This window comes from Cajanus cajan, chromosome 3, assembly GCF_000230855.2.
Source record: "Cajanus cajan strain Asha chromosome 3, NIPB_CcT2T_4, whole genome shotgun sequence".
Lineage (NCBI taxonomy): Eukaryota > Viridiplantae > Streptophyta > Magnoliopsida > Fabales > Fabaceae > Cajanus > Cajanus cajan.
Window position 1 is genome coordinate 75,642,628 of NC_138519.1, and position 23,674 is coordinate 75,666,301.

Consider the following 23,674-nt stretch of genomic DNA (forward strand, 5'->3'; position numbering starts at 1 on the left):
CATTTACTACTTCAGTCTTTTTCTAACTTTTATTTATTTATTTTCTATGATTGACAGCTGGACTTGAAAGTCTCAAGTTGGTTGATCATTGGAAAATAGCGAAAACCAATGAATGAGGCCTCTTTTCCAATACTTCAAGTGGAAGTTTAGTCTGGATTTTATTCAACCAAATACTTAAATCAGAGAAATGGCTTGACTCAATCAAAAGTACTTGTTGCCCATATTATACATAAAAAAACTACTAAGGCAGGCATAGGCACAACACACACTTGTTCCACTCCAAGCTAAGTCTAACACACACCATTCATCTTGTCATTCAGCTTCTTCCTCTCCGACACAAACTTCTTCCAAACTGTAGTGATTTCCCTCTGTGTCTCCAGAGCACTCTTCTTAGCAACCAGTACCTTGCCATCTTCTATTGCATTGACTGTGACAATGGTGTTGCTACTTATCACCCTTGCTGGAAGTGAGTCAAGCTCTTGCAGCACTTTCTCCACATCAGCCACAAGACGCTCTGCAAGGCTCCTTGAGAAGTCTTCCCTGATGACGACACGAATCACTGTGATGCGTTGAGCATCTTGGGGCATGGTGTATGCTGGCACTATCCACCCAGAGCGTCTCAGCAGTTCAGAGATTTGGAATTCGTCAAAGTGGGTGTTGTCTTTCAGTGAGAAAGCCACCAAAGGCACACCATTCTCTTTCGACACTATGTCAAACCGTCCTGTTTTCTCGAGTCCCGCTTTAAGCACTTGCATGTTGTCTCTACAATTTACCATCACGTTTCAGTATCCCTGCAATTCCATTTAATATGAAGAATCACACCATCAAGAAATTACAAGCGATGTGAATCTTTCACAAAATGATTAATATGTGAATGAGAAAGGCATCACACTCTCTAGTAACACTCTTTCTTGCACATTCTTTATCCTTGCCAAATATGAGTTTAATTTTCAGTATAAATTTTTCTCCATTGCCAACCAATAAAAATATTATTATTGAGACTAACGTAAAAAAAGTATTTTAAGTCTGTATTTTTTAGGAAAAAAAAAAGTATATCGAAGAGTATATTAGCAACATTTCTCTTATGTGAATTAAGAGGATTGTGGAAACACCACTGCAATTATAATTGAATCTGCTGGTTGGTCTTATTACTTCATAGCCAAGGCGAATTAGTTGGTAGTATTGAGCAATGACTTGGCTAGAACCTGCATTGCTTGTTTTGTGAAAGAAATGAGTACGATTGTGCATAAACTAATGAATGGTTATGGTAGAAAGTGCAAGTGAATCGGGCTTGTTGTTAGTAGTACTTGCTACTTAGACTAACTGAGTTATTAAATTACTTGTTACCTTTGGAGAAGTTGAGGGTGAAGGTGGGTTGATCAGCTCCATGATAGTTGATATGGAAGATAAGTTCATCAGGCAAGTCCTCCTTAATTCTCCAAATAACCCAACCGATTCCAGCATAGAACAGACCATACTTGTGCCCACTAACATTGATGCTCTTCACTAGAGGTAACCGGAAGTCCTACTCAAGCTCTGGGTAAATAAATCGAGCAATGAAGCCACCACTAGCTGCGTCCACATGAATAGGAGTGTCCCATCTACCAAAGAATTTCACATGTCAATTCATAAGGCCTAGAATTCTAAGATTTTTATTCAATTAAAACTTGGTGTACAAAGTAAGAAGCATTTAAGGGGAGGGAGGGGAAGAAAGTAAGAGATATACCCAGTTTGCTTATTCTTTTCAATCAGGAGATCATTCAAACGTTTGACATCTTCAAATTCTCCATTTAGTGTGGAACCAAGGATAGCAGCAACACAAATAATGTTCTCATCCACCAACTCCACGGCCTTTTCAGGGTCCATCACATAGTACCCATCACGCAGCTTAACTTCCTTTAACTCCACCTCAAAGTACCTTGCAAATTTCTCCCAGCAGACCTGTTTTAAAGAATCAATTAAACACTCAACAAACAATGCTAGAGAAACTTAGTGATATTTTTTCTGGAATAGAACACAAGTTTCCTTAATCAGAGCCGATCTTTTTTGAATTAGATAAGCTATTATAAACAGGAAATTTTTTTCTTCAGATATTTAATGCAACTGCATATATAGGATAAAATTCGAGATCATTTAATTAAACTGAAATAATCTTGTACCAATTGACCAGGTTGATCGGTGTTGAAAAACGTAGTGATATGCTATAGAACAATAAACATGTTTGTAAGTGTACCTGAACGTTGGCTCCAGTGGCAATGTTGGGTTTGTCATAAGGCTTTCCCTCTTCTTTCCTTCTGTTCTGTCACTTCCTTTTGAATGCCAATCCAGCCAACATTATCGCCTCAGATGAGCCAACTGTACCAACACCAACTGCAGCCTCAGACTCTTCTAATGGCGCATTAAAAAGATGAGCTATCATGTGAACACATCGATTCTGCATACAAGTAAGAAATGGTACGTTAATAAAATAACCATTTGCTTACCTTAAACTAGACACATGTCACATTATACCATGCTTAATAAAATCAATATTACGAATGTCATTTTACATGTTAGCAAGGTTCATGTGTGTGTGACAATAAAATGGGCAAGCGGAGAAATATGTGTGTTAGAAGCATGTTGAAATCTGAAAAATAATGACAATAAAATGGGCAAGAGGAGAAATGTGTGTATAGAGAGAGATTGAGAGACAAACATGCTAATAATTAATTGCATAGTTTTTATTCCAAGTTAATTATAATCAAATTAATATAAATAGATAACAAGTCATTAAACTTGCTTTATAAACACACTAATAATTAGTTATAGTTTTTATTTCAAGTTAATTATAATTAAATTAATATAAATAAATAATAAATTATTAGTTTGAGTGGTATACTGAATTTGATCTCCTTAAATAAAGTTTCGAATTTAAGACTTGTGCATCGAAAAACATATAGTGAAGAGAGAAGAATATATTAAATGTCACTAGTGAATTCTCAGATAGAAACTAGTTATCTTTAAATTTGATAAATATTTCGTATTTCAAATTAATTATAACTAAATTAATATAAATAAATAACAAATTATTAGTTCGAGTGTTATACTGAATTTTATCTCCTTAAATAAAGTTTCAAATTCGAAATTTGTTTATAAAATAACATATGATTAAGAGAGAAAAACCTGCTAAATGTTGTTAGTGAATTCTCTTACGAAATTAATTATCTTCAAATCTGATATATATTTCATAACAATAAAAGTAAAAATAAAATAAAATTCAATACAAATTGTAACGTAGTAAGTATTTCAGAAGGTCATGGGTGATTTAGCAGTCCAGAACGGGCCGTTCTCAAACTGAAATGGGCCGTCCCAAACTACTAAATTGGCCTAAAAATCCTACACTGGAACGGGCCGTTCCAAACATGATTGTTGTGAGTTAAATTCAACTCCAGAATGGGCTGTTCTAGACATGCCAGAACGGGACGTTCTGGTTTCAGAACGGAACCAGAACGGACTGTTCTGCATGTGAATTTTACACATGATGAAAGAGCCTAGAACGGGCCGTTCCGGATTTGAAACAGGTCGTTCTTCCCACTCCTGACCTCTATAAATAGGCGTTAAGGAAGGAGAGAAAGGGAAAGAAAGAGGGAGAGGAAGGGAGAGAAGTTTAGAGAGAAGGACTGTAGTTCGCTAGGAAGCTTGATTTTGAAGGATTGAAGTTCAGGAGTCGAGCTCGGATGAAAGTTTTTCTTATTCCCGAATTCTTGGCTGTTCGGAGCCAATATTCAGGTTAGGGAAGCTTTATGCATTGTGTTTTTTTTTTTTGTTGAAATGGTTGAGTTGTTGGGCGCTTAAGTTGATTTATGTTGTTTACATTGTGTAAGTTGACATGATAGATGAACTTTAGATATGTTGGTTGATTTGTAATTTGTGTCGAATATGTTGTATATTGTTGAAGTTGTTTGTAAGGTTGTAAAGTCGTTAAGTTGCCTGATGAAGATGAGTTGAGTAGTTGTTGGCTTAAGTTGTTTATAGGTTGTGTGGTTGATGAAACTAAGTTGTTTACATGTTGTCTATCATTGAATTATTAATAATTCGATATGTATAACTTGAAGTAGATTATTGTTGTAAAGTTGTTAAGTTACATTAAGTTGATATTGTAATGACTATAGTTGTTCTAGTTGTTTAATTAAGTAATATAAAGATGCATATTGCTGTAAAGTTGAAAGTTGCCTTAAAGTTGTTAAAGTTGAGATTGATGACTATAGTTGCTTATTGTTGTAAAGATGCTTATAGTTGTAAAGTTGTTATGATGCCTATAATTGTAAAGTTGTAAAGTTGTCTATTGTCGTAAAGTTGTAAAGCTGCCTATTATTGTAAAGTTGAAAAGTTGGTGACATATGGTGAAGATATATGTCCTATGTTGAGATACATAGTACTAAAGAGATAAGTTGAAAGTTGTTTTAAAGTTGAATCCTTTAGTATTGTGTGGGCGACATGGAAGTAGTCGATCCATGTCATGGTTGAATGACCAATTTGAGTAAGGTATCTAGTTAGAGATGTAGTCTTTGACTAGGTATTAGAGGGTGCGTGGTACTTGAAAGACTGTGGGTGGGCTAACTTCATATGTGGATTGGTGATGCTAGCTAAGGCCGTGGTAGGCTCATACCCAAACCCTTCTGTCCTGACAGTAGTACTGGACCTCTGAGTCTAAGTGGCACACCCAAGTAATCACCTATTATTGTTTATACCTGGTTCTCTTTGGAGTTCCTAACGATGCCCTATACCTGACCTGGTTGAGATAGGTCAAACATTGGATTTGGTAGGGTTTATGCCACCTAGACTGCTCAACCTCAGTTGTTGGAGATCTCCTAGTTGTATATGCGTGACGATGCATCAGTTAATGTTGCAAGGGTTGTTGCATTCAAGTTGTATATAATGTTGTATGAATGAGTTGATAGTTGAACTATTATGATAAATACTAGGTGATTTTGTTGTGATGAGTTGTTGATCACTAGGACTAGAGGAGAAGTTTTCAAAGTTGCTCATCCCATTGTGCGGATTGAGATAGTTGTGGTGCTCATCCCATTGTATTATCATTTTAATTTGTGCTATTTGTTATATATAATTAAAATTTAAAATAAATTATTTATATAAACAAATATTATATTTAAATATAATTATATTTAAAATTTTAATAAATAGATATTTTAAATATATAAATTATATTTTAGATTCATAATAAATAATTTATATTGTAGTACAATATTATTTTTATTTATTGATAATTTATTTTAGAAAAATAAAATTTAATTGATAAATAATTATAATAAATAAAAAATGAATTAAACATAAAGTTAAAAGAATCTTCAAAACTTAATTGTTGAAGAAAAATTTCTAAAAACTCTTTCACATAAATGAAAATTCATATTTTATATATAATATTTATTACATATATTTAAATTAATATAATATTTTTTAGAAAACATACAATATATTTTTAATAATTATTAATTTGAATTTAAATAATAAAATATTAAATAGTATTTAAACTTTACAAATATTTGTAATCTTATTTATTCAATAAAATTTTTAATCTAACGATTTGATGATTTAAATTCAATATTTATTGTGAGTTGTGTTATTGACTAAAATAACTCTTTTAAATTTTTTTTCGTACAGTTGTTGTATTTTTAGGAATATAAAAAAATGTTTTCTAATTTTAATTCCAAAATAATTTTAATAAACACATAAGCACATTATTTAACTAATTGTTATTAGATTTTTTTCTATAATATTATAATATGATCCTGTATGTCAACTAAAATTTTAAAAAAAGTTAACTCTATTTTAATAATATAATTTATACCAATAATAAAATAATTATTTCTATTTATTTGCTGTACAATTTTTTTTTATATAATTCTATTCTTCAATTGACTTTATAACAACAAAAGGATTGGATCGACCAATTTTTTTTTTTTTTTTTTTATTGAAATGAGAAATAAAACTTAATCTCTCTTAAACACAGTCCAGAGAGTCAACTAGTAACAAACTAAAAAGAATCATAGATGTTCTGGCTCGAATTGGATCCACGAATTTGATAAGTCAAGTTAAAAACCGATTTGATCATTAAAACTGATATGAATTGGTCATGATTCATATGAATCGAGCGAAACCAGTTTAAAATCAATCACTGGTACGGGTTTGAACTGGTCTTATTACAATTCTTTTTAAAAAAATAATTTAAAACATTTTATGAAAAATAAAAAAAAAATATATATTTAAAAAAATTACAATTTAGAATAAATTTTTTTTTTATAATTCTTTCTCATTAAAAATATAATCTAATCATTTATATTATTTTATAATTTTTTATATCTTTAATTTTATAATTAATATATATTAATTTATTTATTTTATTATATATTAATTTATTATTATTATTATTAGACACCGTTATACTTTATTAAAATTAAAATTTAAATATTATATTATATTAAGTTTGAACATATATATATTGTCCCTGTTAGGATACACACTCCAATTATCCTTGTTGTAGCGGGTCGGGTCCGGGGTCTAGGTCTTCTCGTCCTTCTCCGAGTAGTCCGAAGTGAGGGGGGTGCCTGCAAAGACACTCCAACGCTCAAGTAAGTGCTCGGTGTATTAAATGCGGTAGTTGAAAAGTTAGTTACGTACCTCGCTGGGGTCCTATTTATAATGATTCTTATTGGGCCGCGATTAAGGACTGGGCCCCGGAAAATTAGGGGGCTAATCCGGTGCATTACATAAATTAACCTCTCCATAATTATCCTGGCGTAAATCCGTGACTTGACCGAACACACCGACACGTTCCGTTCAGATTGTGAGTGGTCGGTGGGCTCGGGTATTCGACCTGGTCATCCACGGACTCGGGTATTCGGCCTAGTCAGCCACCATACGGTGTATATATATATATATATATATATATATATATATATATATATATATATATATATAAGTTAAGAGTTTATATATAATATTATATTTTTTAATGTTATTTTTGTGACATTAATTATTATTATTTTATTAATAATTATTCAATCGCAATTTAATTATATTAAATTATTGAATTTTAAATTAATACTTAAATGGATGATTTATATCGTCTAATTTAAAAAATATTGTTTTAGAAATTACTATCGACAATTAATAATGTTTTTGATTTCTCTTTATTTTTAATTAAAATCGAAAAAAGAATGGCTGAGAACAACTAAAAAACTAAGTTTATGTTACTAGAATTTTACAACATTTCAGCCGTCTATTGTTTTAAGCGAATTTGTCGGTCAGTAAGAAACACATGTAATAAAAAAATTTGGACCATTCGTTTTCACCGACATTTTGAAAATGAGAACTAGGCCTGAGCATCGGTCGGCCACGGTCGGTTTCGGACCAAAATTCTTAAAACCGTCTGAAATCGATTAAGAAAAATCAGGGGTTATTTTTTATCGACGAAGAACTCAGGTTTTGGCGGGTTCAATCCGTGTGGGTTACGGGTTCATCGGTTTCAGAAGCTTCCTCTAGCGTCTCGTGTCGTCATTCATTGTCATCCTTCGCCGGTTTCCGCCACTGCTTCATTTGGGAGAAATCGTGGAGTTTCAGGTCTTCGCATCACCACCTTCGTCAACCAGGGGAACGAGGAGCTTCTCAGCAGCAGTGGCCATGGCAGGAAAGAGAAGAGGATGTTTACGGAGTGAAGAAGAAGAAGAAAGAAGACGGAGTGAAGAAGAAGAAGAAAGAAGCAGAAGAAAGAAGACGAAATGAAGAAGAAGAAGAAAGAAGAAGAAGAAAGAAGACGGAGTGAAGAAGAAGAAGAAAGAAGACAAAGTAAAAGACGAAACGGTAAAGGTGGAGAAGATAAACGGTGAAGACGAAGAAGATAAACAGTCAGATTCGGGTACATCGGATGAGAAAATTCCAACACCGAATTCAACCGTTCAAACCCGTTTGAACCTGAAAGTTGCTTCCGAAAAAATCTGAAATACCTGAGAATCAATCCGCTTCACCCAATCTGACCGTCAGTCTGGTCGATTTCGGATCTGCCAGAAATTTTTGCCCAGGCCTAATGAGAACAATCCATATTTTCACACACACACACACACACACATATATATATATGATTAAGTAATGGTAGTTGTACTATCTGTACTGCGTAACCGAGCTCCGAGCTCGACACCATAACGCAAGCCGACCTCGGACACGCACCACGTGATATCAGCTCGGTATTTAAGCGAATGATAACTGATCCCCGAGGATCTCGCCCCAGACGAGGTCCGTTATCTAATCATATTACACCTCATCTCAGGCCCAAGGCCCAAAGCAACCCTAATTCACATCTAGGTACGTGCATTACTTATACGAGACTAATACTCACACAAACACTAACTTTAGCATCGAAGTCTCTTTTGCAGATACCACCCCCATCTTGGAGCATCAAGCGTACCAGCAAAGGAGGCTCACCGATCTTACATGGCGAATCAGCTCTACAGCAGATTTTCGGTAAGAACAGTAGTATTATTTAAATACTTTTATATATAAAGGTTAATAATTTTAAATTATCTAATTTGTCATACTTTTTTATCATGGTAAATTTATGAATTGAAACTTTCATTTATTTAAATTCATGAAATTCATGTATTTTAAATTAGTGTTTATCTTATATTTTTATTATTTTAATATCTTAACAAAATTAACATTAAATATAAATTTAAATTTTAACGTTAATTATTTATCATTAATATTTTAATGAAATCAATATCAAATACAAATTTACAGTTATTTTTATTATTTTTATACTTTTTAATTTCTTAAATAAAATTCACAAATTTTTATAATATGCATGAATATTTATAAAATTCGATACCCACTTAAAGGATAGTCTTGTAAATATGAAGTAAAGATTGGGACAGGAAGTTTACTATTCACTTACGATATCATATTGTCATTGCTAGATTTGAGATTCTCACACCTTAACATTTATCATTAAATTAATTAAATTAGTGATATAAATTGATGGAAACATTTAGTCGATAAGAAAAATTGGTTTAAAACACTCTAATGAAACTTTTAAAACTTTAATGATTAAATTTAAAAAATTGAAACAATAAACCAGAATTTTATTTTAGCCCACGTGCATATATGATGATATTTATGTCCACAATTTCAAAATTTTCAAGTTCGGATAGAAAATATATGAAAAACACTGCTCTTGTGCATCGCATTCCTGTCGACAATTTCGTAGGATACGGATTCTTAATACTCAGTATTTCATTTTCAGTCACGTGGGATGGTCGGTATGATTCTTTAAAGGATATTTGTTGAATATTTAATATTTATTTATTTTTAGATTTTTTTATTTCATTTAATTTTTCAAATTGTTTTCTTAATTACTAAAACTTTAAATTTATTTTCTAAAATGATACAATGTTGTGTTTTTCATCCATGGAGACTAACAACATTAAATATTGTGTACGTAATTTTGTATATTGTACTACATATATAAAAAAGTTAAAGTTGTTAGTTTTAATAAGACAAAAATACCACATTACACCCCTTTAAAATATTAAGATAAATTAAATAAATGAAGGAACTAAAAAAATAATTTAATCATATTCTATTAAATGCAATAATTTTAATATTTTATATTAAAAATACTCAAGTCTCATATCACCTATAAAAGATTTAAAAAATATTTAACAGGAAAGAGTACTTGATTTGAATAGTCTTTTGAGAATCATAATGATACAAATAATCACGTCCTGAATTTTTGCTCTCATCAATGAACAGCTAAATCATAGAAATGACTTGACTCAAATAAAAGTACTTACTGCCCAAAATATCATATATATAGAAACTACGGCAAGCATTGGCACAACACACCCTTGTTTCAATCAAAGCTAAGTCTAACACACACCATTCATCTTGTCATTCAGCTTCTTCCTCTCCAACACTAACTTCTTCCAAATCGCAGTGATTTCCCTCTGTGTCTCTAGAGCACTCTTCTTGGCAACCACCACCTTGCCATTTTGTTCTGTATTGACTGTGACAGAGGTGCTACTTATCACCCTTGCTGGAAGTGAATCAAGCTCATGCAGCACCTTCTCCACATCAGCCACAAGACGCTCTGCGAGGGTTCTTGAGAAGTCCTCCCTGATGACAACACGTAGCACGGTGACATGTTGAGCATCTGGGGGCATGGTGTATGCTGGCACTATCCACCCAAAGCGCCTCAGCAGATCAGAGATTTGGAACTCATCAAAGTGGGTGTGGTCTTTCAATGTGAAAGCCACCAAAGGCACACCATTCTCTTTCGACACAATGTCAAACCGCCCTGTTTTCTCGAGTCCCTCTTTCAGCACTATCATGTTGTCTCTACAATTTTCCATCACGTTTCTATATCCCTGCAATCCCATTTAATGAAAATAAATCTCAACACATCATCATCGAGTTATAACAAGCACTATGAATCTGTTGCTTGGTCTTATTACCTCATAGCCAAGGCGAATTAGTTGGTAGTATTGAGCAATGACTTGGCTAGACCCTGCAATGTATATCTTGTAAAACAGTGAGTAACTCGTGCATACATTAGTGAATGGAAGTGGTAGAAAGTGCAAGTAAATTGGGCTATTTCATTAGTAGTACTTGGAACTGAGTAATTCAATCATGTGTTACCTTTAGAGAAGTTAAGGGTAAAGGTGGGTTGATCAGCACCGAGATAGTTGATATGGAAGATAAGTTCCTCAGGCAAGTCTTCCTTGCTTCTCCAAATAACCCAACCGATTCCAGCATAGACCAGACCATACTTGTGCCCACTAACATTGATGCTCTTCACCAGCGGTAACCGAAAGTCCCACTCAAGCTCTGGATAAATAAATGGTGCAATGAACCCACCACTAGCTGCATCCACATGAATAGGAGTCTTCCATCTACCAAAGAATTTCACATGTCAACGCATACGGCCTCAAAAGTCTAAAATATTTGGTGTACAAAGTATGGAGTATTTAAGAGGAGGGAGGGGAAGAGAAAGAGAGAGATACCCAGTTTGCTTATTCTTTTCAACCAGGAGATCATTCAAGCGTTTGACATCTTCAAACTCTCCATTTAGCGTAGAACCAAGGATAGCAGCAACACAAATAGTGTTCTCATCCACCAATTCCACGGCCTTTTCAGGGTCCATCACATAGTATCCATCACGCAAATTAACTTCCTTTAACTCCACCTCAAAGTACCTGGCAAATTTCTCCCAGCAAACCTGTTTTAGAGAATCAATTCCACAACATCAAACAATGCCAGAGAAACTTAGTGATATATTATTTTTTATTTATTTATTTATTTATTTGCATAGATCACATGTATTCAAATAGTCCTGGTCAAACCAGATAGAATCATTATAATTATGCAGTAAGATTCTCTCTTAAAATATTTAATACTATTACAAACTCAAAACTCAAAATTGTGACTACTAATTAAATTACAATAATTTCATACAAGTTGATCCACCTAATCGGTTGTGAAAAACATAGTGATATGCTATAGAACAATAAACATGTTTTAAAGTGTACCTGAACGTTGGCTCCAGTGACAATGTTGGGTTTGTCATAAGGCTTTCCCTCTTCTTTCCTTCTGTTCTGCCACTTCCTTTTGAATGCCAATCCAGCCAACATTATGGCCTCAGATGAACCAACTGTGCCAACACCAACTGCAGCCTCAGACTCTCCTAATGGTGCATTGAAAAGATGAGCTATCATATTTACACACCGATTCTGCATACAAGTAAGAAATGGTACGTCAATAAAATGATCATTTGCTTAACACCCTTAAACTAGAGCAAGCATGCCACATTATACCATGCTAGTGTTTGAAAATATACAAGCACCTAGTGATTCTTACTTTTTCATTCTCATATAATGTTTTTCATATACATTTTGTGTTCTGTATAATATTGTCTCACAATTACAATTGCGGCAGCGTTGAAAATCACAGTATAGACTTTTCGGTACGTGGATGCATGATATCATTTTCTTCGTAATGAAATCATTAAAAAAAAAATGATAAAATATCATTATTTCTATCATTTAACTCCAAATAAAAATATTTTTTTTTTAATTTTAAATACCACGTATTGAAAAACATTAAAATTAAAGATAAAATAAAAACGTGGGGTACTTGTTTGGATAATCCTAAATCACTTATCATTAATACCTCCAAATTAGCTGGTAGTAAAATGTTATTATATATATATATATTATGAATTATTTTAGAATAAAACTTAAGAAACACTTGCAATACCTGTATCAAAAATTACTTTAAAAGTGTTATATTATAAGTGTTTTTTGAATTTTATTCTAAAATAATTTTCACTAAAAAAATAATTTATAAATTTTGTCTTATAATATTTATTATGATATGATCCTCTATGTTAACTAAAATTTTAATTCATTTTTTTTACAATTTTATATTATTTTATTATTTAATCTATTATACGATACTACGTATATAATTATTGTCCAATTCATCTAAATTTAAGAACTAAATTAGTAAATTGTGAATTAAGTAACACCTTTACTCAATGGTCTCGTCTTAAAAAATCAGTTTGTATGAAAAGAGAAAAAATATTCACGAGCTTTTGAAGGGGAAGACTTCCAGTTCCATGGGTTAGAAGAACATTTACTGACAGCTTTTTGATGCTGATGCTTTCTAAAGTTACAGAATATGCGAGAACGAATATCAATTGTCAACCACTTTTTAACCAAAATGGACTAGTTTACTTTTTAAAATTATCAAAGTAATATGTTTTTTTTTTAAATTATCAAATTACTGTAAATTGACCCTTTGAAAATCGATTTTAATTAGTTTTGTGGAAGAAATTGTTAGTTTTATACTGCCAAAAACTATTGCAACAGTATTTAACTGCGAAAAAGTTATAAAAAAAAAGTATATAAAAAATGTTTATAACTATTGTAATAGTTTTAAACTCCTAAAAATCATTATTATCAAAATATTAAAATCTTTTTGATTAGTTATAGATTTTTTTAGAAACATTTATTCATGGTATTTGAGAATTAAAATTTATTATTGTACGTATTAAATAAATAAAGATAATGTGATGCTAAAAAATGTTAGATTTTTAACTCGTCAAAAAATAATTTTCTGAGAAGATTATATAAAAATAAATTTTAAAAAATATTTCTAGAAATATTAGTTTTTAAATAATAAACTAAAACTAATATTTCCAACTTTATATCTATCAAAAGGTAAAAAATCTTGGTGCAGCATAAAAACCCTGTTTACAAAATATGAATGAAAAGTAAATTCGGATGTTATAACTTTAATGAAACAATATCTAATTTAATTGAGTACAAGTATGACTAATATCTAATTTACTAAATCGGGTACAAGAATATAAATGGATATATATTTATTCATCTGATATCTATATCTGTTTTAAATTTTTAGACATTTAATTTATTTTTTTAAAAAATTATTTAATATTTATTTAATATTTATTTTATTTTAAATATATGTTAAATAAAATTTAATTAATGTAATTTTGTATTATTATTCTATATTAAAAATTTTGTCTTATATATTTTTTAAAAAAATATTTAATTCATTTTTAAACAAATATAAAATACATATAGATATATTCGATATTCAACAAAAATAAAGATAAAAATATAAATTTTATAAACATCAAATATAAAATACGAGAATAAAGATAAAAATGAGAATGAGAAAACAAATTTTATATCCGTAAAATTTAATAAAATAAGGAAACAAAAACCGCGAATAGTAAAACATGCATGACTCTACTATCTCTTTGTCATCCATATTTACGAATGTATGCCATCCCTATTTACGAATGTAGTAGATCAATATCATATTCCTGTTTGTGTCCAAAATTTTAAGTTCGTATAGAAAAGACAAGAAAAACACGACTCTTGTGCCGTGCATTTCATTCCATTTAGTAAGACAGGGATAGTTTATACTTATTATTTTATTTCATTTTCGGTTAGTTTCGGTTTAAAAAATTGAATATCACATATATAGTGATGGATCCAAAAATTTTAAATAATAAAAATAATATTTATTTATATATTTATAATATTAAAAATTTTATATATAATTTTTAAAAATATAAATATATATTATAATTATTTTTTACAAATTTTTATATTTATGATTATAATTAAAGATGAAAATAAATTAGATTAGATTAAATTTTATTATAATTTAGTAGGTTTGAACCTAACTTTCTATAAAAATAGATTAATGATTCAATCTTTGAATCGTTAGTCCAAATTTTTGTCTGAACAATTAGAATAATAATATTTTTTAATAAATTTATTATAAAATAATTATTTTATAATAAATTTATTAAAAAAAATATTATTATTTTAATTGTTCGGAGGATGAATCGGAAAATTTTTTGGAATCTGTATCCATACTTTAAAAAAAATATATCATAAGTATAACTTAATTATCTATCATAGACATTTTTAAAATGTTTAGTTAGTATTACAATCTTAAAGACCTACTTTATAATAATTTAACTTTATTAAAAATATAAAGTTAAATATGTTAAATTTTATAAAAATCAAGTTTAATTTATTTATAATATAAATATGTTTTTAATATTTAATATATATTTTTAGTTAATAATTTATTTTAAAATATATTTTATAATAATAATTATAAATAGAACATAAATCTTTTGATTTTTTTATTTTAATTTTTTTAATCAACGTATACAATAAATAGAAAACACAAAATGTAAACATATATACCGTAAATTTTATTTTATCAAAAATTAATTTTTTAACATATTACAATATATATGAATATTAAGATATATATATATTATAATGAAATTTTTTTAAAAAAATTGATTTGTTATTAAGGAGTATTCTTTATTATATAAAAAAAATTATTTTTTTTAGAAAATTTAATAAATATTAAATAAATAAATATCTTTTCTAAATCTATATTTTATATATATAATAATTTAAATATATATATATATATTTTATTAAAATATACTTTTTTTTAAAAAAAATATATTAATTTTTTTTGTGGGGCAAATGTCCCCACTGTTTAGAACGTCCACTGTTTAAAACGTGGATTCGTGCCTGACCACAGGTGATAAATCAGAAGAGATAGATTAGGATTGGGGGGACAAAATGTAAAAGGAACGTGACCAAAAAACAGCAGATGCAAAAGGAAATGGATATTGAAAGGAGACCACACAAGGCTATCAGGTTCAAATCGTGGGCCATCGTTCATCACTGGATTTAGAATTCGATTAATTAGATTTTTGGTTTCTCTATACATTTAAAACTAAATCTTTATTTACCTCTCTTTGAAAATAACATGTTCCACTCCCTTTAAAATCAATTTGACTAGGTACTTTGGACCACCACATGTCGCCGTAGATATCAAAAAATAAAATTGATTCGTTATATAAATTAAAATATACGCGTTAAAGAAATTTATTTACTATATTAATAAATTTAGCTCACTGGCTTTCACTTAATCAAATTTTAAAGCAACTGCGATGTAAAAAAATAATTAATTAATAGAGTAATTTATTATAACTAATAGAATTGAAATATTTCATATTTTTATATTTTTTTAATAAAAATATTTTAAAAATATCAGATTAATTAATATTACGTTTCATCTTTAAATCTTAAAAGTTTAGATTTGAATGTTGTATTTCTAAAGTAATTAATTTTTAGTATAAGAGATTTATAATAAAAAAATAATTAAGATAAAATTGTAATCAAGATATTTATTTATAAAAATAATAAATTTAAAAATAAATTATAATAAAATTAAATTTTATGATATTTATTTATTAATAAGACAAATTTTAAAAATCAATTAAAATAAACTTAAAGTTTATGATAATTATTTATAAAAGGGTAAAACTTAAGAAGTTTAAATGCTTTTTTCTCTACTTAAAAATCTAAAAATAAAATTATCTAATATATATATATATATATATATATATATATGTCAAATTAAATTATTATTATTTATATATTATAAATACATGTCTAATAAAACTATACGACAATAACTTCTAAAATTTAGCTCGCGTGATTGATTGGTAGTACGATGAAAAGGCAACTCAAATGAATTAGGATTTTGATTGACGGTAGTTTAAAGTCAAACGGCATGATTCTCGCCCGTTAACCTTTCCTATTATTATTTCATAAAATAAAAATTTATCGGAATATAAGCTTTGATACCATGAAAATTTATGTTGAATATTCATTATGATTATTTTTGTAATGTTTAGTTATCTTTATTTAAATAAAGAATAAAAATAAAAATTAAATTAAATTCATTATACTTAGTTTATGTTTTTAAAATGTGAAAAATCACGTTTAAGCGAAGCTACACAATCAAACACGCACTTAATTGTGAGATCCGGTAGTGCACTGTGTGCAGTTTGCGTCTTACTGTAGACAATCCGGATCCTTGTAAAGAGCTGCGGCATTCGTAGGATTAATAATGACACTATGACAGCCCAGAAAAGGACTCGTACTTTGAATAAGTCACGGAAGAAAGGCATATACAGATTTTTTTTTTTTTTTGAAGTTATCTAATTTTTTATTTATACATAATTATCCGTAAATATTTTTAAGTTGACAATCAAAACTAACATGTATTTGTAAAATATAATATTATTGATTAAATATTATTTTAATTAATAAAAAATTAAATTTATGTGTATCAGATAACCAACTTTACAAGCACTGAAACAAAAAAAAATTATGATTAATTAAAATTAATTTTAATATTATTAACGTCAGTTTCAATAAAATAATCTATTTCTCAGATCAAGATCCATTCAAACCACCCATCAACATGGTAGTAGAAAGAAATTGAGAACTATTTCTCGCAATTAATTTTAAAAAGTAAAGTCAGTCACGGATGAGAAAAATAATAATATTATATGTACATACATAATATCACATATCAATAATTATTTTTTTTATTAATAATTAAGATCACTTATCTTTTTCTCTCTCTCTTTTTTTTTTATGTTACTTCAGATAAATCAAATTTCTTCAACGAACATTTGTGGCTTTTCATTTAGTATTAGAATAAATAAACTAAGTTAAAAGAAACTCATTTTGAAAAGTTATGAAGAGAAAATTGATTAAAATAAGTAATATTTATTATTAAAAATTAAGAGAATAGATTCTTTTTTACACAAGTCAAACTCAACTTAACCACACATTGAATTTGAACAAATACAACAAGTTTATATTTTATACTTTTTTCTTTGACTGGAATCTATAACTGTAGATAGAAGAAATATCCTCTTCCTAATTACTTTTTAATTTTCACATAATGAAGACATTTTATTTCTAAATGCATTTATTTGTTTTTCACTTTTTTTAACCATTTTTCCTCTTATTTAAACAGTTTTCTTTTTCACTCACTTACTATTCATGTCATTTTTTTTAATATAATATATAGTCATAATTGAAAAGTATGAAAATTATGTTTGGTTAGAAAGAAACATCAATAAAATAAAAGGAAAAACGACAAAATTTATGAGATGCGATAATATATATCAATTTTTTTTATAAGAAAATATATAAAAATTAGTTTTAGTTTTACACTCTTGTCTCTCATAAATAACTCTCTCACCTCTCACAAACTCTCATTATTTATTCAATAACATCCCTTCTTGAAAGTAGTTTTATTCAAATAAAGATATTTATTTGAATAAATAACAATTTTCCTAAAAAGATAATATTGTAATTTTATTATTAATAATATTTTTTATTTATCAATTTAAACAAAATAATTATATAATATTATTTCTCTTTTATTTCTTATCTATTTTTTAAATCAAATAACTTTATTTTTATTATATTTTTTAATTTATTTCTATTATCTTATTTCTCCTTTTTCTATTTATCACATATTTTTCTTCTCTCAATCAAACACAACATAAGAGTTTGTCTAGATATTAATTTAGAAGCATAGCTTCTATATAAGAAAATATTCTTAAAACTCTTAATTTTAATTTATATTTAAACAAATTATAATGACTAGTAAGATCGAGTTTTTATATTTTATTTAATAAGAATATTTAAAATTTATTAATATTTATTAGATTATTTGATATTATATTTAATTTTTAAAATTTTAAGTTGACAGTTCATATTTATAAAGATAGTTAATTTTTAATATTATTTTTATTATTTAAAAATTTCAAAAATAAAATTATTTAAAAATATGTACACCAAATAAAATAATCTCTTTTATATGTCATAAATTATAAAATAGATAAAAATAAAAGAGAGAGCGAGATAGAGAAGTAGTGATACCTGTAGCTCGGTAGTGACAGGGTACTCGTCCATGTCAACATAGTTCTTATTAATGGAAGCCATGATGAGTTTATCACACTCAGGTTCCATCCAAGTTGTCACAAACGACGCCAGGTTCAGCCTCGGATTCCCGTCCAACATCAACTCGTCGTTTATGATCTGGTACGCTGCCTCCTTCGGTATGGACTCCTCCGGCATCTTAAACCTGCATCGCAGATCCATGTCACATGGCGGCCGCATAATCGATGAAACACACACACACACCATTCCTTCATCACCAACATATTCATTTCATTGAGGGAAAAAAAAGAAGAAAGTATATGGATCCCCTTGCTTGCCTGGGAAGTGAAGTTCTGACATAGCGAGAAGCGAAGGTTGAGTGGACAGAGACGTCGGATTCGGAGGCGGTTTTGGAGAGAACCATGGCGGAAAGGCAGAGTGATGAAAAGCGTGAGTTTGTTTGGGGATGGGGGTTGGAACTTGGAAGTGAGGCACACTGATATAAATAGCCCAAGTGGGCCCCTCTTTGTAAATTTAACTTCCAATCCACAAATCATATGCAAAGGAAATTAAATGACTAGACCGTTGAGCTACGTGCCCTTAAAACGCGTCTTCTCTCAATTTCTTTTTTTACTTTAAACTTACTCTCACCGTGTTTTTTTTCTTTTTCTTTTTTTACGTTTAAGATTATATATAAAAATTAAAAAATATTAGTAATTTAATTTTTAAGTATTTATTACTTATTTTTCTCTTATATCTTTTAGGTTGTTGAAAAAAATAGATACATTAAAAAATGAATAAATATATTATTTAATAAACATACATTAATTATTAAGGATAAAAATGAAAAAAAATAATAAGTTATTAATTTTAAAAAAATAATAATAATAATAAAGAATAAAAAAATAACGTTAAAACAAAAATAAAAAATGGATATAGTATATTAAAAAGTTTACTATTAAATTTATATTTAAAAAAAAAAACCTTTGCAAACAAATGTGTAATTTTTTTTTTGTGTGTAGCTTAAGCTGGTACAGAGAATTTAAACAGCTATGTTAATTGTAATTTTGATTATTATATAAATACCATTACGTATACAAAACGGAAATGAGGCTTGAAATTGAACCTTGACATTGGTGAAGAAGGTTAAAATCTTGGTGGTTAGAAGGAATAAAATATTACTGTAAAAGAAAAAAAAAAAACATCAGTTGCCTTTTACATTGAGTGCGTTAGACAACATTTTTGTTTGAGCAGTGTGGATGTGGTAAATTATTTGAGATGAAAAATATATTTTTGAGCTAATCGATAGTTTATTTTACTAGGTGGAAAAATTATTTAAACAAAATGAATTTTCATACAAAATATTTTATTTTAATATTTTGTAACTTTTAAAATATTACTTTTGTAACGATCTGCTATGATTAAATATTTTTTTTGAAATTAAATTTTTTAAAATATAATTACACAATTAGACCTTGACTCAATATATTTACAAGAATAGACTTGTTTACTATTCAAAGCTAGAATTTGTTTTTCTGGAAATCGAATTCTAAGCTCTGATGGTGTCCCCTGTGGATTTGTTGGCTACTGTTAATTGTTTTTTTGTTTTAATTAATTTAAAATCTTTTAAATTTTTTTAACGTTTTTAAATAATTTAAAAATATGTAATATTTAAAAAATAATTGTTTAATAAAATTTTAAAAAATAAAATTAATTTTTAAATTAATAAATTTAAATTGTAATAAGTTATAATGTTAATATATATATATTTATATAAAAAAAATTATATATATATAATAAATATTATAAAAAGCATAAAAATAAATTATAAATATATGTGTGTATAAAATATTAATAATTTTGATAATTAATAATTATAAATTATTAATAATGTTAATAAGTAATAATTTGAATATATGTGTTTTAAAATTTATAATAATGTATAACTTTATTAAGTTAGAATTTTAATAAAAAAATTCAAATTATTCAAAACGAAAAAAAAAATGGGTTGCCCGGAATTCGGTTTCCGGATTCTAGTCGCCAGCAAAACCACAGAAAACAGCATCACAGCTTAGAATTCGATTTTCAGGGACACGAATTCTAGCTGTAAACAGTGAACATGTCTATTCTTGTATATATATTGTGTTACGGTCCAATTATATAATTATATTTTTAAAAAAATTATTTAAGAAAAAAATTCGTCATGGTCGTCACACTACGCAACACACAACTAACTGTGCATATACATACACTGAAATAGTAATATAATATAAGCACATATACATCTCATGAACATGTACAACTATGTTATTTGTCCAGCATCTATATACAGATATCTATACAAAAGTATCTACCAACAACAGGTAGTCTATAAAATAAAATCCAACTCCGAGCACCACCTGTGGCTCCACTAGGCATGGCAACGGGGCGGGGCGGGGGCGGGTTTTACGTTCCCCGCCCCCGCCCCCGCAAATTTAAACCGCCCCCGCACCCGCCCCCGATACCTGCCGGGGGTAAAATCTAGGTCCCCATCCTCGCCCCCGGCGGGGTTCGGGTTTCCCCGCCCCGTCCCCGCCCCCGCTCCTATTTTTTTTCTTTTTCTTTTCTTCTTTTTTTCTTTTAAATAAATATGAATAATTTTAAAAAAATAAAAGAAAAGAAAAATAATATAAATTTTTACATATAAATATTTTTAATTTTGGTTTATATATATATATATATATATAAATAATTTTTTAATTATATTATTAAGGGGGGCGGGGTCGGGGGCGGGTATGAGTGCGGGGCGGGGTGGGTATTAACATCCCCGTCCCCGCCCCCGCCCCCGATTTTATCAATCGGGGAAAACCCGAACCCTATAAACACAGGTTTTCCCCGTCCAAATCGGGGCGGGTTCAGGAGGGTACCCACGGAACCAACTAATTTATTAATGTTAATTATGCTACCAACGATCATGAAAATCTAAAATAATATTTTTAAAATTATACAAACTAAAATGATTAATTTTAAATTTAAAGACTAAAGATCCGATGTACTATAATAATAATTTTTATATTTTGAGAATTAAAAATATATATTTTAAGTTTGAAGGTAAAAAAGTATATATATATATATATATAATTAAAATAATATTTTAAATTACATGAACTAAAATCATAATTTTTAACCATGGACTAAAGTAATAATATTGTTTGATAGGAGAAATAAAATAGGTATGTTCTCAAAGGCACGTTCCGAGTATTGATACTTGATAGAATATTCTAGTTTAACACTGACGACTTTCTTTGACAGCTTGTCATATAACTCCCCACGTTTTCACATTCACGTCATCGTAAATACTCTCTCTCTCTCTTTTTTTTTTTTTTGCGAATAAAAAATTATTTTTTAAAAGAAATATTCTTGTGCATTTTCAAGTCACATTTTCCCACCGTACGTCTGAACAAATTTTTTAAACGAAAATACTCAAAGGAATGTGAGTCACTCACAGGAGAATTAAAAGATATTGAAATAATAATGTCACGATAAAGAGTGGGTAAATATAATAAACACTAGATGTTTTTATATTGATTTCGTTTTAATCATTAAAATTGGATAAATATAATAAATATCAGATTTTTTATTTAAAATATAAATATTTTTTACTAAATCACTTTTAATTTAATTCTAACTATTTTTTGACTTATATTTTAAGTAATTATCTAAGTACTCTTTTTATACAATTTTTTTTTAGACTTTAACATCAAATATTCTTTTATAAATAAGTCTTTTTAGGTACAAATCCAATAACTCAAAATTGTAAAAGTTTTAAAAAGCTAATTCGTCTACCTTTCAAGACATGATACAATCAGTGATGTATAAAGTAATTTTCAAAAAAAATGAGAAAATAATATTTCTTCGTATGTGCGTTCCCTGTCTCTATGTCCTTGTGTCTATGTATTTTTTTATCTGAATCACTAAGCTTCCTTATATAAGTACTTAAAAGAAGATGATTGTTGCAAATCCTTGAGTTTCTCTCATATAGCTTGCTTCGCCTATCATCATGTTTTGCTTCTTGAGGAGAAAAATGTTATTTGGTGTAATAAGTGTCTGTATTAAATATTTTTACCAAATTATCACTTCTTATCTAATTAAATAAGTTATTTATTACCTTTTAGGTATCAAGTGGGTAAAACCATGTGTGTGTCAAGTTGCATAGTATTGAAATAATTTTAACAACAACTTTTCATATTTACAGGGAGAGTTTATCCTTTTTTTAATACAAAATATGTCTTTCTTTTCTTTTCGTGAAATGCAGGTAACAATGAAACATTTTTTAATTTGATTTGTTAATGAAACATTCAAATACATTCACTTTCCTTTTTGGAGATCATAAATGATAAAAATTAAATGTATATCTCTCTTTACAAATAAAGTTTCATCGAAGTTTAGAAAAAGTAATAAGATCATCTTAGTAAAGCTTTCGTCTTATAAAAGGATTTACCTTATTGAGAAGTTGTGTCTGAATGAGAAGTTGTATCTTATCAGAAGATTAGTCTTAGTCATTTTGAAACTTTTCTATTGATCCAAAACTCATTTATTTGTTAGCAACAAAACCTTAAAATCAGAAGAATCTAAGATTATTTTTTGATCTATCAATAAGTTTGGGAAATAAGAGTGGGAAAGAGAAGTGTTAGAGTTAAAAAATGAGTATTGTTTATAAAAGAGAATCGAGAGAAAAAAATGTGAAAATATTAGTGCAGGACCCACACAAAAACTTCTCCTCCAAAATGAAGGAAAGTGTGGGAAAGTTGATAATCTATACATATATATAAAGACTATTCTTTCTTTTGGTGTACGCATTATTTTGACAACATTAACTCTTTATAAAAACTGCATAAATCGTATGATAATAATTAATAAACAAAATAAAAGTCTTTTTCATTGAAGTTTTATCTTTGAAACTGTTGGTAACTATCCACTACCACCACTAATATATTTGTATTAAAAAAAAGACTCAAGGCATGACGTGCTTTTTTCCCGGCTAGTAATAATAATAAGAATGAGTGATTATATTATATATACAATAAATAAAAATAAAAACAAAAACAAAAATAATAGCAATAAATAATAAATATTTTTCATTTATATTTTCAATAAATTTAATTATGAATATTATATTTATTTAAAAATAATAATATAACTATAATAAATAAATATAATAAAATTAATTTTTATTTTAAATAAAATTATTTATAGAAATATATTTGTTTTTTAATTTAAAATAATAGTATATTTATTTTTAAATTAAACTATCTATAAAAGAA

At 28.2% G+C, this 23,674-nt stretch overlaps 2 protein-coding genes and 1 pseudogene across 2 annotated transcripts; all 3 read right to left on the bottom strand.

The window, feature by feature from the left end:
* Window positions 1–58: 58 nt before the first annotated feature.
* LOC109817799 (glutamate decarboxylase 3 pseudogene) lies at window positions 59–868 on the bottom strand (annotated as a pseudogene).
* A 657-nt stretch (window positions 869–1,525) lies between these two features.
* On the bottom strand, window positions 1,526–2,544 carry LOC109790420 (glutamate decarboxylase-like). Its single transcript, XM_083072072.1, has 5 exons — window positions 2,536–2,544; window positions 2,321–2,434; window positions 2,160–2,201; window positions 1,727–1,941; window positions 1,526–1,601 (listed from the first exon to the last, which is right to left on the bottom strand). The coding sequence occupies exons 1-5, from the start codon at window positions 2,542–2,544 to the stop codon at window positions 1,526–1,528; spliced, it is 456 nt and encodes a 151-aa protein (XP_082928198.1).
* A 7,165-nt stretch (window positions 2,545–9,709) lies between these two features.
* Window positions 9,710–18,866, bottom strand: LOC109817652 (glutamate decarboxylase 4). The gene is made up of 7 exons (XM_083071335.1): window positions 18,710–18,866; window positions 18,372–18,576; window positions 11,580–11,780; window positions 11,055–11,269; window positions 10,690–10,943; window positions 10,506–10,558; window positions 9,710–10,418 (listed from the first exon to the last, which is right to left on the bottom strand). Exons 1-7 carry the CDS (start codon window positions 18,793–18,795, stop codon window positions 9,921–9,923), a joined length of 1,512 nt encoding a protein of 503 aa, XP_082927461.1. The 5' UTR covers window positions 18,796–18,866; the 3' UTR covers window positions 9,710–9,920.
* Window positions 18,867–23,674: the final 4,808 nt, after the last annotated feature.